The sequence below is a fragment of the Staurois parvus genome, unplaced genomic scaffold, assembly GCF_062004578.1.
Source record: "Staurois parvus isolate SC_StPar_1 unplaced genomic scaffold, SC_StPar_1.0 ptg000096l, whole genome shotgun sequence".
NCBI classification, from domain to species: Eukaryota; Metazoa; Chordata; class Amphibia; order Anura; family Ranidae; genus Staurois; species Staurois parvus.
Genome location: NW_028317892.1, coordinates 18,562,118 through 18,577,562, shown reverse-complemented (window position 1 = coordinate 18,577,562; position 15,445 = coordinate 18,562,118). Strand labels below are relative to the sequence as shown.

The 15,445-nt window shown below is 41.7% G+C and overlaps 1 protein-coding gene across 1 annotated transcript in view; it reads left to right on the top strand.

Annotated features, from left to right (window-relative positions):
* ANP32B (acidic nuclear phosphoprotein 32 family member B) overlaps nt 1-15,445 on the top strand; it is a 61,333-nt gene that overhangs the window by 30,878 nt on the left and 15,010 nt on the right. The window contains exons 2-3 of the mRNA XM_089670956.1: nt 4,110-4,259; nt 11,121-11,243. Of these exons, the coding sequence (XP_089527082.1) occupies nt 4,110-4,259; nt 11,121-11,243 (273 nt within the window). The remainder of the gene's footprint in view (nt 1-4,109; nt 4,260-11,120; nt 11,244-15,445) is intronic.

Here is a 15,445-nt window from a genome sequence, read left to right as displayed (position 1 = left end):
GTGACATGTGACACTGGCATAATCTGTTATAGATGTTGGGTACATTGTAAATAGTCTGTAGTAGCATTCACTACATACAATAAGCAGTGCCTTCATCCAGAAAGGTAGGAGTAACTTCACTCTGCTGCCAGATACAAAATATGTTCAGGAGCTTCTGCCCCCTCCGCCATACAGGAACTACCTGTCAATCATCAATTGTCAGTGATCAGGAAAATTCAACAAGGCAGTTGTACAAAAGTCAATTGATGGATCAATTTCTGTACAATCTCTCTGCCTATACATAGATCGAAATTCGTCTGGTCCCTTCTGAACTGGATGAATTTTGATCCATACATGGCTGGATATACAGTTCTGGCATGTAAAATATTGGTAGAATGTTGCTCCACATTAAGTCTGTTGTGTGAATTATTCCTGGAGTTCTGGTTTAAGATGAGAAACTTTGCCATAGATACGTAAAATTGTGTTTGCTTAGGAAAACTGGGCACAGACATAATTCTGAGCATGCTGAAAAGTATGGTATATGTTGGGTTTGCATACACTTTAAATCTCTTTTAACCACTTCAAGTCCGGACACTTTTACCCCCTTCCTGTCCAGGCCAATTTTCAGCTTTCAGTGCCATCACACAATTGCGCAGTCATGCAACACTGGCCCCATATGAATTTTTTTGAGACAGATAAAACTTTATTTTGCTGGTATTTATTCACCACTGGGATTTAAATTTTTTTGCTATATAAATGAAAAAGTCCAAACATTTTGAAAAAAAAAAGTGTTTTTCTTATAAAATTTTGCAAATAATCTTTCTTCATAAATCTTGGCCAAAGTGTATTCAGCTATCTTTTTAGTTGAAATAAATAATAACCCAAATTAGTTTATAACAAAAATTATAATTTTTTCAAAAATTGTTTTTACATTTTTATTGTATTTTTTTATATTATTTGTTTTGTTTTGTTTTTAACATTCCATCACCCTAGCACTACAGTGTCACCATAGTGACACTGTACTACTTGTGGGGGGTGATGAAGTTTTTATTTTCTTTTTTTACACTGATTGCTTTTACACCCATAAAGGCCGTAAAAGCAATCATTTCTCCTTCTCTCTGGCTGCATTCTTGCAGCCATTGAGAAATACTGTGAGAGCTGTGATTGGTCACAGCTTGTCACATGGTACAAGGTTGTTGTGAATAGGCTTGTACCATGTGACCTCTGTGATCATTCACAGAATTCACACATAGTAAGCAATGATGTCAGGAAGTGATATCTTGTTTACTACTCTGCATGTGATCACTAATTGGCCAATCAGTGATCACATGATCGGGACCTCGCACAGAGATCGGTGTTCCGCTGCGGATCGCGGTGCCACGCGCTCCCAGGGAGCGTGCGCAGGCAGTGAATAAACGGTCACCCGCTCCTGCACTGCTCCTGTCCGGCCGTTTATATACATGGGCCGGACGGGAAGTGGTTAAATAGTTTTTTGGATGCCTGTTTGGAGTTCAAATGTAGGTTTAAAGTGGTTGTAAATGCCCAAGATTTTTTTTACCTTGAAGCAGAGTTACACCCAAATGGGGAAGCTCTGCTTGTCTGACTCCTTCCACCTTTGGCACCTTTTTTTTGGGGGGGGGGGGTGCTTACCTGGTTTTGACCTGGTATCCGCCATGGTGCACTGGCTCAGAAGTTCACACCTCTCTTCCCCTGTAGCTTTCTGGGACACTACAAGTCTCAGGAGACTGCGGCCCATTCACGAAATACAGCGTTCTTCAGGAAACTGGCTCCGAAGTTGCAAGGCTTCACTGCCGGTCTCCCTTAGTAAAGATGGGGGCAGCAATAGCTGATTGAAGATTCGTCTTGGGTGAAGACACACTGGATGCCTAATGCCCTAATTTTGAAAGTCAGCAGCTACAGTATTTACTGTATATCTGACTTTTAAAATTTTGTTTTGTTTTTTTTAGCGCTTAAACTTTGCATTATTTTTGGTGTGTTTTCGCATTTTTTTTTTCAATGCACCAGAAGGCACACAGCAATATTGTGAAACTATGAAAACATTCTTGTGTGTTTTCATTCACAAAACAATCTCCCTCTGATGAAATGTTACAATTTAGTTCACATTCCTGAGCTCAGAGGAGAACATTTTCACACTGCCACATTGTATACTTTTCACTTTCTAGCCATTGCGGAGTTCCTCTAAGTCCTCATGCACACTAAACATTTTTACAGTGGCTGTTTTTGGCTTTTGATGCTTTTTTCTACAGCCAGTAAACTCCCCAGCATGTTATCCTATGTGTCCATGCACACCTAGACTGTAATCGCCATTTTTGGCCAGAACTAGTGGGTTTCTAGAGGAGTTTTTTAGCTGTAAAAACTCTTGAACGCTGAAAAATGCAGCAAAGTGATGTAAAACACCGCAAACTGGCGTTTCTGGCTGCAAAACGCCAGTAAACTCTAATGCAAAAACGCTAAAAAACTCCCATTTTTAACGTGAGCATGGAGCCTAATTGTTATTTTGTATTTTTCTAAAATACCGCCAGCAAACAGCAGGTGAGAAATAAAAAATGCGTGTTTTTTAGTGAATTGAATGTAATGATTTATCTTATGTTTTGTGCAGTATTTCTCATTATTTTAACCTCTTCATGCTGACGATATGCAAATATGCGGCCTCTCAGTGACTGGGCCTTGACGCCGAGCAGCTTTATATTTGCGTACCATTTGTAAACAAAAATATATGCTGAGAGCGCACTCCCAGCACGTGTCAGTGTCCCCCGGAAAGATCCCAATCTCTGCTTGCGATCGGGACCTTTCCGATCATGTGATCGCCAATCACGGTGGTCACATGACACTAAACCCCGCCCCACTTTCTGGCGGCAGAAACCCTTTAACCCCTTGGCGCCGGTGCCTCCCGGCTCTTTGAGAGTTTCAAGAGGCGGGGTGGGGTTTTAAGGTCATGTGACCACAGTGATTCGCCATCACGGTGGTCACAAGATCGGAAAAGGTCCCGATGGAAAGAGGCGATCGGGACATTTCTGTGAGCACCGGACACGTGTGCTGGGAGCGCGCAGGGCGCGCACTCTCAGCACATATGTTTTTGCTAATTGCATGTAACTGTGCGGCCGCTCGGCCTCAAGGCCCAGATGCCGGGAGACCACACATTTTCGTGCGGCCGGCGTGAAGAGGTTAAAGGGCCAGGAGGCGCCAGTGTGAAGGGGTTTACAAATGTGCGGTATTTACTTCTTATTCAATCTTTTACTTTGATGAATTGATTCTTTTATTATCTCATGTGATCCAAAAAAAGTCACATGACCTTCATAGCACATGCAGTAACCTTTAGTGAATTGACCCCATTGGCTCCTACTGCTGTCAGTCAAATCCAGTGTTGAGGGAATGGGGGAGCGGAGCAGTGCTGCGGTCTGTGTGCCCCCATAGGAAGCGGCTTCCATTAGTGGCACATGGAGAGGAGGAAAAGCCAGGAGCACTGGTGGGGGGACCTCATAAGAGGAGGATCTGGTTTGCTCTGTGCTAACCATTGCACAGAGAAGGTAAGTATAAGATGTTTATTTAAAAAAAAATTATTTCTTTAATCCTATATTAGACAGAGTAAAATAACCAATGTCTGATTGGCTAAACAGTCACTGCAGACATGGTAGCAGTATGTTGGTATGTATTCAGATGACTTGACAAATACACATCAGTTATGGAATTTTTCTGTAAACTAATCTAGTAATATTTCGTTCTTATGTTTACAGTCTTTGAATTTTTTTTTTTTTAAGGGGAATGCTGTTGCCATAGTTTCTCCATATGCTGTTTCTTAATTACTTTATTCTTTGGTTCGTTCTTTGCATGCCACTTCATTTAGAACTAGTGTTCGTATTTAATACTTTTATACACACTCTGGTTTACACACTGTGGTATGCTTTTATCTATATATAATAAATATATATATATATCTTATTAACTTAAAAAAAGAGATTACAACAGAGCTACAGTTTGGTTTAATTCCCAGAAAAGTTGGAGCTTGATCACTGTAATAGGTTCCCTGTTATATTTTGTTCAGTATTGACTTTTTAAGACTTGTAAACTATTTTTCTGCTTATTAAAGGTTTGTCATTGCTTTTACACAGGTACGGGAACTAGTTTTGGACAACTGCAGGGCAAAAGAAGGCAAAATCGAGGGTCTAACAGCAGAGTTTGTCAATCTAGAGTTCCTCAGCCTTATAAATGTTATGTTGATGTCTGTTTCAAATCTTCCAAAATTACCCAAGTTAAAAAAGGTGAGACTTTCATTTCATTTTTATTTTAATAATATTTTTTCGTCTTAATTTCTTTTAGACTTGTAATTTTGTCCCAGTTTTAACACTTCTTTGCTACATTAGCTTTTCAAATAAAGTTAGACAAATCATAAACTGTCTTTACTAATTGGATTACTGTGCAGCAATTCTTGGTTTGCAGTTTGAACAATCTGAATAAAAACACATTTGCTGGAACAGAAATATTTATTACTTGGAAGACACCTAAAGCAGAACTTCACCCTAAATTGAACGTTCCGCTTTATCATCTCCTTCCTGGCGCCTTTGACACTTTTGGAGGGTTGTTGTTTGGGGGGGGGGGTTGTTCGGTACCCACTCCTACTTGCGCACCAGTAGCCAATTTTTTAGATTTTTTTCTTGGACTGAAGAACCTCTTTAAGTTTTCAACACGGGAAAGGTTTGGTTTGCCTAAAGTCCAGTGAACCCAGGAGAGGATATGCTAAACCCAAACAGAATGCTAAGCCCCATTGAAGTGTAAGAGTCAAATATTGTTTTGTTTTTTTTTTTCTGCCCATTTTTCAGGGCCAGTTTCTCAGTTTGTGTTAAAATAAAGGGTATGTGTATCAGGGCGATGCCACGGGAGATGTGTATCAATGGAAAATTATTTTTAGTTTCTTTTTAATAAATGCTGTCCAGCAGGGAAAGGGCCTTTTAATGTAGCTTAAGGCTCCCTGCCCATTAGCAATTTTTAAAGCAGAAAAAAACACTGCTAAAAAATGCTCTTACCAGCATTTTCTTTATCCAGTGTTTTAGGAGCGTTAGCGTTTTATTAGTGTTTTTACAGTACATGTAGAGGGGAAAAAAAGCTATCAGGAGTATTTTAGTAGCATTTAGCAGCTTGTAGGAGCATTTAGCATTTTTTTCTCATGGAAAAACGCCCCAAAAACTCTACAAAAAAATGTTTTTCTGCTCGAGATGCTGAAGCTAGGAGCTTCAGCATCTGGAAACTAATACCATAGAGTAGTGTGCATAGACACATATAGGATAACACAATTTCGCTTCTAGGAGCAGAAAACTTGCTAATAACAGCTTCTAGGCGCTTTAAAAAAATGCTAGTGTGCATGGAGCCTATACGAAAACATTACAAATGCACAAATCTTTTAGGTACCTTGGTTTTGGGATGCCCCTAAAATATGCATGTGGTGATGCAGAGCAGTACAGTGTACTTTTTTCTAAAAAAAAAAAAGGGGGGGACTTTTTTTTTTTACTGCGGCTAAATGACAGATCCGCTGCAGGTTCTCTTTGTAAACAAAGGGGCCAAGGAATCTAGGTGACATATATTTTTGGGGAATGGAAGGCGGGTGGGGAAATGTCCATCCACATCATTCTCAATGATTTAGCAATGTTGACACAGCACCATAGCCCAACAATCCTCACCCACTGCTACTCCTGTTGTAAATGGCCGGTCTAAGCCTAGGAGGTGGAGTTATGTCATTAACTAGTTGTTAGGGATCCACCAAAATTTTGTCAGCCGAAACATATCGGCCAAAAATAGCCCTATCTGCATTATTTGTCCCCCCTACAAAGAAGACCTATCGTTCATATGATTTTATTGCTATCACATAGGGGACCAATAGTCCCCTATGTGATAGTGTATGAGTGATAGGTCCTCTTTGTAGGAGGGTGTGGGGGGCAGTGTGTGCAAGGAGGGGGCAGGAGAGGAGCAGTGTGTACACTCAGGCTCTGACACTGGCTGCCGCCATATGTCAATGCCGGTTTTTAAATGTAATTACCAGCTTTTTTTTTTCCTTCACTATAGCTCCAAGAAGGAGCTGTCATTCTCCCCGCCGCTAAAGGAAACAAAGGGGTGGGGTCACCCAGTGGCATTACCCAGTGATCCCGCCCCAGATTTTCATGTGCAGGTTGATGTGAATGAGCCCTAAACTGCATAGTAGAGAAAGTATTTAAATTGGAAGTAAAGATGGAAAACTGACCTTTTTTGTCTCTATGAGCCAACCGAGGCTGTATTAATATAAATATAATATAAACATGGTGCTTTTTAGGCTAGTTGACCAAGACTCCATGCACACTGGGCTTAAAAATCTTTTTATGTTTTGTGTTCTGCCTATAGAAGCAGCTCAATGTTATCCTATGGGTCAATGCACATTAGGACGATTCGAGGCGTATTTTAAGCTCAATGTTTAGATGCAGGCGAGAAAACCCTTCTGGTTTGCATTTTTGATTGGAGCATTCTGGCAGAAAAAATACTAAACTCTCCTAAACTAAATGCATGTGAGCTAATATAGGCTGTTAACCACAAACTCCTGAGAGGTGGCAGAACATTGTTGCTTTTCATTTTGATGTTGGTCTTCTGAGGATGTTGATTGCATCCATATGTATGAGTGCACTGCCTAATTGTAGTATGAAGGTATTACTTTTTTTTTTTTTTTACTTTTTACAGTTATTCAGTAAAGCAAAAGTGCAGTGTAAAAAACTATTGTAGCCCATCTGTATTCAGAACATTTTATTAAGAATAGGAAGATGTGCGGCTATTGTTTTATTTTCCTATGTAGACCCATTAGGGAGAATAGGCATCCTACTTATGCTAGCCATAGATGGTTCAGCAGGGACCGGGCAAGATTCAAACCATCTATGGGCAGGCACATTGTACTCAAGTTGATCCATCGATCGACTTGGGTACAACCAGCATGTTGGATTTTTACATGCGATTGCCAGCAGCTATAGCTGCTAGCAATAATCACTGTGCTTCCCTGGCAGGGGCAGCTCCTTGGTAGCAGGAAAGAAAATTGAATCATCTATGGCAGGCCTTGAAATTTCCACTCGCCAATGGCGAGTGGAAATTATGGTGGAGGCGAGTGTGTCCCCCAGGGCCGTCTTGCTGAGCAGGCCAGTAGCTTAGGCCGGATCTGTCATTGGCACTGGGAGCCGTCAGACTGCTCAATAGCTGAGCGCAGTGAAAGCAAAGCAAGGAGTGTGTGCTGTGCTCTCTGCCTCCCCCTAGAGTGCAGTATCTGGCTCTGTGAGTGAACAACGAAGTACTGCAACTTTTTATAGGGGGGGGTGTGTACATGTGTGTGTATGTGTCTGTATGTATGTACATGTGTCTGTGTATGCATGTATGTGTGTGTACATGTGTGTTTGTGTGTATGTGCGTACATGTGTCTGTGTGTACATGTGTCTGTGTATGTATGTACATGTGTCTGTGCGTGTGTATTTCTGTGTATGTGCATGTATCTGTATGTATGCGTCTGTACGTGCCTGTGTTTGTATACATGTGTCTGTATGTGTGTACATGTGTTTCCATGTGTGTGTACATGTTTCTGTGTGTGTATGCGTATGTACATGTCTGTGTGTGTGTGTGTGTGTGTGTGTGTGTGTGTGTGTACAGGTGTCTGTTTGTGTGTGTTTGTTGGTGGCGAGTAACTCTTAAGGCCTGGCTAGTAGCTCAGGACTTGAAATTTTAAGCCCTGATCTATGGCCTGCCTTAGATAGTTGTAGCTTTACAAGGTGCCCCTGTTGAGATTTCCCTCTTCTCTGTTTAGGGTGACAACTGTAAGATTTTTCATTTTCCGTTACTTTCTGCTCCAATGACAGTGGTCACAAGAGCAAAAATGTCCCTTCCGGAGAGCAAAAAAAAAAAAACCTTGATGTTTTAACCCTTTCCCTACCTTTTGCAGGGTCGAATTCTGAATGATTTGCCAATCGAGAATTTAGTGTGTTTTGTAATTCAATGATGCCACTATTGATTTCAAAATGTGACTGACCAAGCCTTCAAATTAACCTCAGTTTATTAAAGCAATACTAAAGGTTAATTTTTGTTTTTTTATTTTTTTGTAAAATAACAAACATGTCTATACTTACCTGCTGTGTGCAGTGGTTTTGCACAGAGCAGCCTGGATCCTCCTTTTCTCGGGTCCCCCACTGGTGCCCCTGGCTCCTCATTTCTTCGAAGTGCCCCCATAGCAAGCAGCTTGCTATGGGGGCACCCACTGCTCCATGTGTCCATTCACACACAGAGCCATGGCTTGGCCCCATCCCCTTTCTCTCCTCATTGTCTGACTGGCTGTAACTGGCAGCAGTCTGCGCCAATGGCTCCCTGTTTACGGTCCCAGCCAATGAGGATGTGGAGACCCAAGACAGCCGAGGCTGTCATGCACATCGCTGGATCGCAGTGGGGCTTGGGTAAATATTGGGGGGGTCTGGGGGCACTGCTGCACACAGAAGGTTTTTTTACCTTCATGCATAGAATGCATGACGGTATAAAAAACCTTGAGCGTTTACAACCACTTTAAGTAAAAGAAATCGCTAATGATTTCCCATAAAAAAAAACCCCACAAAACGTGCTTACCTCATAACACATTCAAGCCTTTTTTGTTGTTAATGGTTAGTTGTTAGCGCATCTCCCATTGAGCAGTAAGCGCCACAGGCCTACTATTTTGTTAATCGGAATAAAGTGACCAATCTAAGTCCAGGAGCCACAGCTTGCTGCTGAAACACTGGATGGAGAGTCGGTCTCTCCTGTACAGGAGCATTGAAACTTATTACTGAGGTATATGAGTACCTGAGCTGAAAGACTACATAATCACATGATGTACCTTGGAGTTTGCCCATACTTTCTGTGGGAAGACTTTTGTTTTACTGTAAGGAAATACATGTCAAGTAGGAATTACAATAAAAAAAGAATTCCAACATAGTTTATTTACACCATTGACAGTACTTTTAACAAAAAAAAAACCCTAAATGCATTGTTTGGGGTACAGTAACATTCATTTTGAGGACAACACATACATTATGAATTGTAATGTATAAAGGCAATTTTTTTGCATCGTGGCATTTTTATTATAATAAAATACACTGCTCCCTGTGTCAGTCAACTTTTATGTGATTTTTTTTTTTTTTTTTTTCCAATCCTGCTACCTGCAATTCCAACTACCTGCCTGTGATTGTTTACCAAACATCTGTGCTAGATTTATACCATTTTTGTTTTTTACTTTGCTTCTAAGCATTGGTCAGGGGTATGTTTTATGTATGCGTAGTGCACTTTTGAGTAGCAGGAATTTCTGCATTGAACAGCAATGGTATGGGTAGTCTGTGTCATAAAACTCCCTCCTTCATAGCACTTCCTTGTGTAAGGAAGATGATAAATGTTCCTCTTTTCACACTATATTGACTGCACTGTAGATGCAGATAAACATGTAAATGTTTTGAACGTCTGTCATAGAATATATCGGTTTTTCAATCTGGGTCCGGCTGCAAAATGACACATAACCCTTTTACAGTCTGATCATGAAAAAGTTGCTGTGTTAACATCTGTGTACAGAGAGGAGAGAGAGTGCCCACCCCACACCTCCTTCCGGCTCTCTCCTCCTCTATCCTGTTATCTGTACTGTTGCCACAGAACTGAAAGCCGTACAAGCCATCCGCCTGCATCCTACCAACTGATGATGTCATCGGTTGCTAAGGACAGGCCGGGTAGCTTGTATAGCTTTCAGCTTTGCCGGCGAGAGTAAAGATAACCGCATAGAGGAGTGAGCCAGGAGGAGGTGCAGGTGAGCTCTCTCCCTCCTCTCTTTACACAGACATTAAAGTGGAACTGCACTGCATCTGACTAACGCTATGCAAAAATTCTATAGAATTAATTTTTAATATTCAAAACCAACTCCTCCCTCCATCCATCCATCCATCCAGCTTTATTTTGCTGAAAAATCATTTTAAAAAACACCGCCTGGCATTTCTGGCAGTAGCCAGATGAGGGCAGTAGAGGTAGAGGATTCATGTAGCAGTTATTTGGTGGAGTCCATCTGTCCATAGCTCAGGCATTGGCTAAGGTGAGAACCCTCGCCTCCTGAAGACTCCTGGGATGTATGACTTTTGCCTAGGCATGGAAACCAGGATGTAAAAGCAGGAATGCAAAAAAAAAGGTTAAAACCGGTAAATATGGTATACTTTTCTATCTCTTTTCTAATGCTAGCAGCACAAGCATTAGAAATAGTCCATGTTGATTGAGAGAGTGACGTTCCACTTTGACAGAGTAACTTTTTCATGATCAGACTGTAAAGGGCTTGATTACCTCCCCCACCTCCTCTCCAGGCTGCTCATTCCCCATGGGTGGGGGCAGTAATGTAATGCTGCACAATCCTGTACAACCCCTCCTGCCTCCTCTCTCTATAGGGGATGGAGGGAGGGATTTGTGTTAGCAAGTGGGATCTGCCTTACAAACTACATTTTAGGGCGTTTTTCACAGTGCGGGAATGCGTGTGAAAGAGTACACTGCCTTTTGAAGATGAATAGAGGTGCCATTAATTCTTAATGGCACCACCATGCTTCCACCAGTTGCATGTACGTTTGCGCCCAATACAATGCACGGTACCACAGTACCAGGCATTTTAGTGGGGCACAGTATAAAAATCATACCAGTTCCTTTTTTGCGTGTTTCACAAACATAGAGCAGCCTGTTCAAAAATGCAACATGTGGGAACGTGAAAAAGCGCTCGTGCTCAGATGCACCTCCTTGTATGAACAAGCCCTTTAGACTAGTGTGCCCCAGGATTTTGCTATTTAAAGGGTGCCTTGACTTAAAAAAAGGTTGAAAAACACTGAGATATATGAATTTCTATGAACAGCTAGCTTGGAAGAGGTTTCAGTGCTTGTGAACATACATTCTGTAAAGGAGCACTCAGTATATATTTGTAACTTTCTGAGCATTCCCTGGTGCCCGGAGTACAAAAAGCGTATTGAGCCAAATGGAAGAGTAAATTGCATATATGTGCATGGAACATTATTTGCGGTTATTTTCTTTATGCAAGTTTTTACAGTATAAAATGGTCACCTTTACAAATATTTTTTTCATTCCTGTGTTTTTAGCTTGAACTAAGTGACAACCGGATTTCTGGAGGTCTAGATGTACTAGCAGAGAAGCTCCCAAACCTCACACATCTAAATCTCAGTGGAAATAAATTAAAAGATATTAGCACCTTGGAACCTTTGGTAAGTAGAGTATTCCCACTGATCTAGAGCTCTGTAGAATAACTTATGATGGAAACATTCTGGACTGTTGTGTCTTTCCGATAATGAACATTGCAGTGTTTCATTATCGTGTATGTTCAAAGAAGTGCATGCCCTAAGAGGACATATTTTTGATTTAATTCAAATTTATTACATCTTCAAGGTCTCATGCACACTGGGCGTTTGGCTGCAGTGCGGGAAAGACTAGCATTTAGATGCGGGCAGAAGGTACATGTGCACTGTGTAGCCCCACTGCTAGCAGCCTGTAAACCTGAGCGGCTAAAAGCTGCTTCAGCTGAACTAGTACCAAGTAGTACTTATGTTTAGGGCAGTATGTGCCCAGGGATGAATGTCCGGCATGCAAGAAGTCTGCATTCTGGGCATTCATTCCTGGGTGCATACCACTCTAAACGTTAGTAGTACTTAGTGCCCCATCCAGCCGCAGCAGCTTTCAGCCCATCATTAGTTTTACAGGCTGCTTGCCTCACGACTGCAATTATAAGTTTTTGTATAGTATCCAAATGTAAAGAAGGTAAGGGTTTGATTAAAGGACATGGCTTATGTAAGTGCTTTTTAGTAGCATCCATGGCAACAGAGGATTGATATCTCCCGAACAACTGGGGGCATGGAAGTTCTAAAGATTTCACTTGGAAGATACTCTACTGTGTTCACCACTACTCAAAATGCTAAATCCCAAATATTCATCTGTCCTGAAGTGTACTGTTTTATGACTAAAATACATTTCAAAACGAAGGGCTTGGTTTACATGGATGTCTGCAGGCCTGTCATTCCTCTTGCCCACACATATTTGGGGGGGGGGGGAGAGAAGGGAACCAGGGCTGAGAGAAAAGAGCCTGTGCAGAGTATAAAATGTATGGAGAACAGTAGTTCTCTGTGCATGAAGGCATGCCTTGTGCACACAGAGCCTAATAGAGACAAATTCAAGAGAAAAGTTGGGGAAATGTCCAAAATGACGGCATTAAAAGTACAAAAGAAACTTTTGGCAGATAAAATTGATAAAGCTCAAAATTGTGGAAAATCACAATCTGAAGATTTTACAGATCTAAAAAAAGATTTATTGTAAAATCATACAGGCTGTATAAAATTATGACCTAAAATGCTCCAGTCTTTCATTTACATAGACATTTCGATAAAGCAAAGTTGTTGAAAATTTTGTTGCGTGTATGGCCTGGTGTTGCCTTCCTGTCTACCCTGTCATTTTGCACATGGTATTGTGCCCATTATATCAACGCCAGTACTTTAGAAGTAGTAGGGCTGTGTTTTCCCACACGGGATGCACAGATGTTCCGTGCATCCACGTGCAAGCAGTCCCATTTGGGACGCAGCAACTGCACAGACACAGCCGCTGCTCTGTTTGACATCCGTGCAGGTGCATGTCCCTGAACTGACACTGTCTGCGTTTGGAGACCCACGCCCACATGAATGCCAAATTGGTAGCAGCTGTTGCTTCCCAGTTGACATGAATGGGGACTGCCAGCACAGGGATCCAGGGAACACCTGTCCATACAAACATGAACCTCACACGGGAGTAAGATTAAAGTGGTTCTAAAGGCTGAAGGTTTTTTACCTGAATGCATTCTCTGCAATAAGGTCAAAAACCTTCTGAGTGCTCCTCCCAGCCCCCGCCCTTATGCTTATCTGAACCTGATGCAGCGATGTGCAAGAGCAGAGACTCTCTTGGCTCTCTTCAACCTCATTGGCTCAGACACAGCAGTGGGAGCCATTAGAGCTGCTGCTGACAATTACAGCCAGTGAGGAGGGAGCAGGGGTTGGGGCGGGGCCAAGCCATGCTTCATGTGTCTTCTGGATACATGGAACCGGCTTGGGAGCAAGCACACTAGGGTGCCTCCTTAGCAAGCGGCTTGGGGGAATGGGGGAGGAACCAGAAATGGCCATGGGGTACCCGAAAAGAGGAGGATCGGGGCTGCTATGTGCAAAACCATTGTACAGAGTTGGTTAATATGACACAAGTATATCTGTACATGGTAAACTGATTCTGTTCTTTCACATGATCTATGAAATTCATAAAGCGTGCCATTGTCATAGATGATCTTTAGTCCTGCAGTAGTGCAACACACTGCTTGCTATTTACGTCATTACGGAAGAGGTCCTATTTACATCCACAATTGTATGTATGAATCTGAATTTGACACACACAACGGTACTAACTATAAAAATGGAACAGCAGTTTTATGAACTTGGAGCAAAGCTTCGTAGTACAACACTAGAAATATGTTGCGTATGCCTTATCGAATCGCTCCTATATTTTTTAAATTTCAGAATAGTGCTGTTTTAGTTATATTTGCTTCAATGTTTCAGGCTAAAAATATTGCTTTTGTCTGTAGCAAGATTTTTTTCAATGCTACAATATTGCCCTCTAGTGAGTAAACTGCTAAAATGATTTGTTTCCACAATATGAAGTAAATAACATTTTCTGCAAGTCAGTTAGGGCTCGTTCACACTTGACTGTTTTTCCAACTCTTGTCAAACGCCCCTATAGCGTTTGACAAGCGTTGGTCCGGCGTTTGCGGAGCATTTTATAGCGTTTTATAGCGCTCCGCAAACGCTCCTCAAACGCCACATGCGCGGTTTATAGGCGGTTGCTAGGCGTTTGCAAAGCATTAAAAAAGCCCCACAAACGCCTATAATGAAGTTTGAATGCTGCCCCGCAACCGCAAATGCCCCGCAACCGCATCGCAAACGCCGGCCGGGCGTTTGCGGAGCGGCACCATAGACTTGAATAGGAGGCTTCAACTCCTCCTGACTCTACCAGAGGTGTCCGTTTTGCCGTGATGCTAACGCTCCCGTGTGAACAGCACCATGTGCTGCAATGTGCAGAATTTTCACAGGCGTTTGGGAAGCGGTAAAAACGCTTCCCAAACGCCTGTCTGCTGCTTGCAAACAAGGCTAGTGTGAACGTAGTCTTAGTGAAATGCAACTTTGTGGATGCAAGGTAAGTTTAGAGAAGAGTTTTATCAACCTGTAGCGGCATGAATCATTGGAACACAAGAAATCTAAGATACCTTCAGAACAGTACGTTACTGTGCATTAGCATGCAAAACCCGATTGTCACCTATTCAGACTTTCAAATCTGCGTGATAAAGTTAATGTAGAAGCCAACATTTGACCCCTAAGCTGCAGGGCAGTGAAACTGAACACAACTTTACCATGACTGTCATTGCTGCAACAGAGCTAGCAAGCAGCCCAGCAAGAATGACAACTCATTTTTGTCAGAAAAAGTATTTGTGCTTCCTGAAAAAGGCCCATTTTCCAATTGTATGTATTTATTTGGCCACAAGCTCTTAGTTTTTTTTGTTTTTGTTTTTTGCTTTGGTGTTCAAAATGCCTTGCTTCTGAGAGTAGTTACGAAAAATGTTTTTTAGAATTTAGAATGCTGAGCTTAGATTTGCAGTCTTCTGTTAGCTTGTAATATAATTGCGATGTAAGTGTTCTGCATGGGGTACCAAAATACATAAAGAACTGTTTTATATGGAATTATGTAATGGTGGATTTTTTGAAAAAAAAAGTTGTAAAAGAAAAAGTGCATTTGTGTTTATACAGTCAGGTCCATATATATTGGGACATGGACACAATTCTAACATTTTTGACTCTATACACCACCACAATGGATTTGAAATGAAACGAACAAGATGTGCTTTAACTGCAGACTGTCAGCTTTAATTTGAGGGTATTTACATCCAAATCAGGTGAACGGTGTAGGAATTACAACAGTTTGCATATGTGCCTCCCACTTGTTAAGGGACCAAAAGTAATGGGACAGAATAATAATCATAAATCAAACTTTCACTTTTTAATACTTGGTTGCAAATCCTTTGCAGTCAATTACAGCCTGAAGTCTGGAACGCATAGACATCACCAGACGCTGGGTTTAATCCCTGGTGATGCTCTGCCAGGCCTCTACTGCAACTGTCTTCAGTTCCTGCTTGTTTTTGGGGCATTTTCCCTTCAGTTTTGTCTTCAGCAAGTGAAAGGCATGCTCAATCGGATTCAGGTCAGGTGATTGACTTGGCCATTGCATAACATTCCACTTCTTTCCCTTAAAAAACTCTTTGGTTGCTTTTGCAGTATGCTTTGGGTCATTGTCCATCTGCACTGTGAAGCGGCGTCCAATGAGTTGTGAAGCATTTGTCTGAATATGAGCA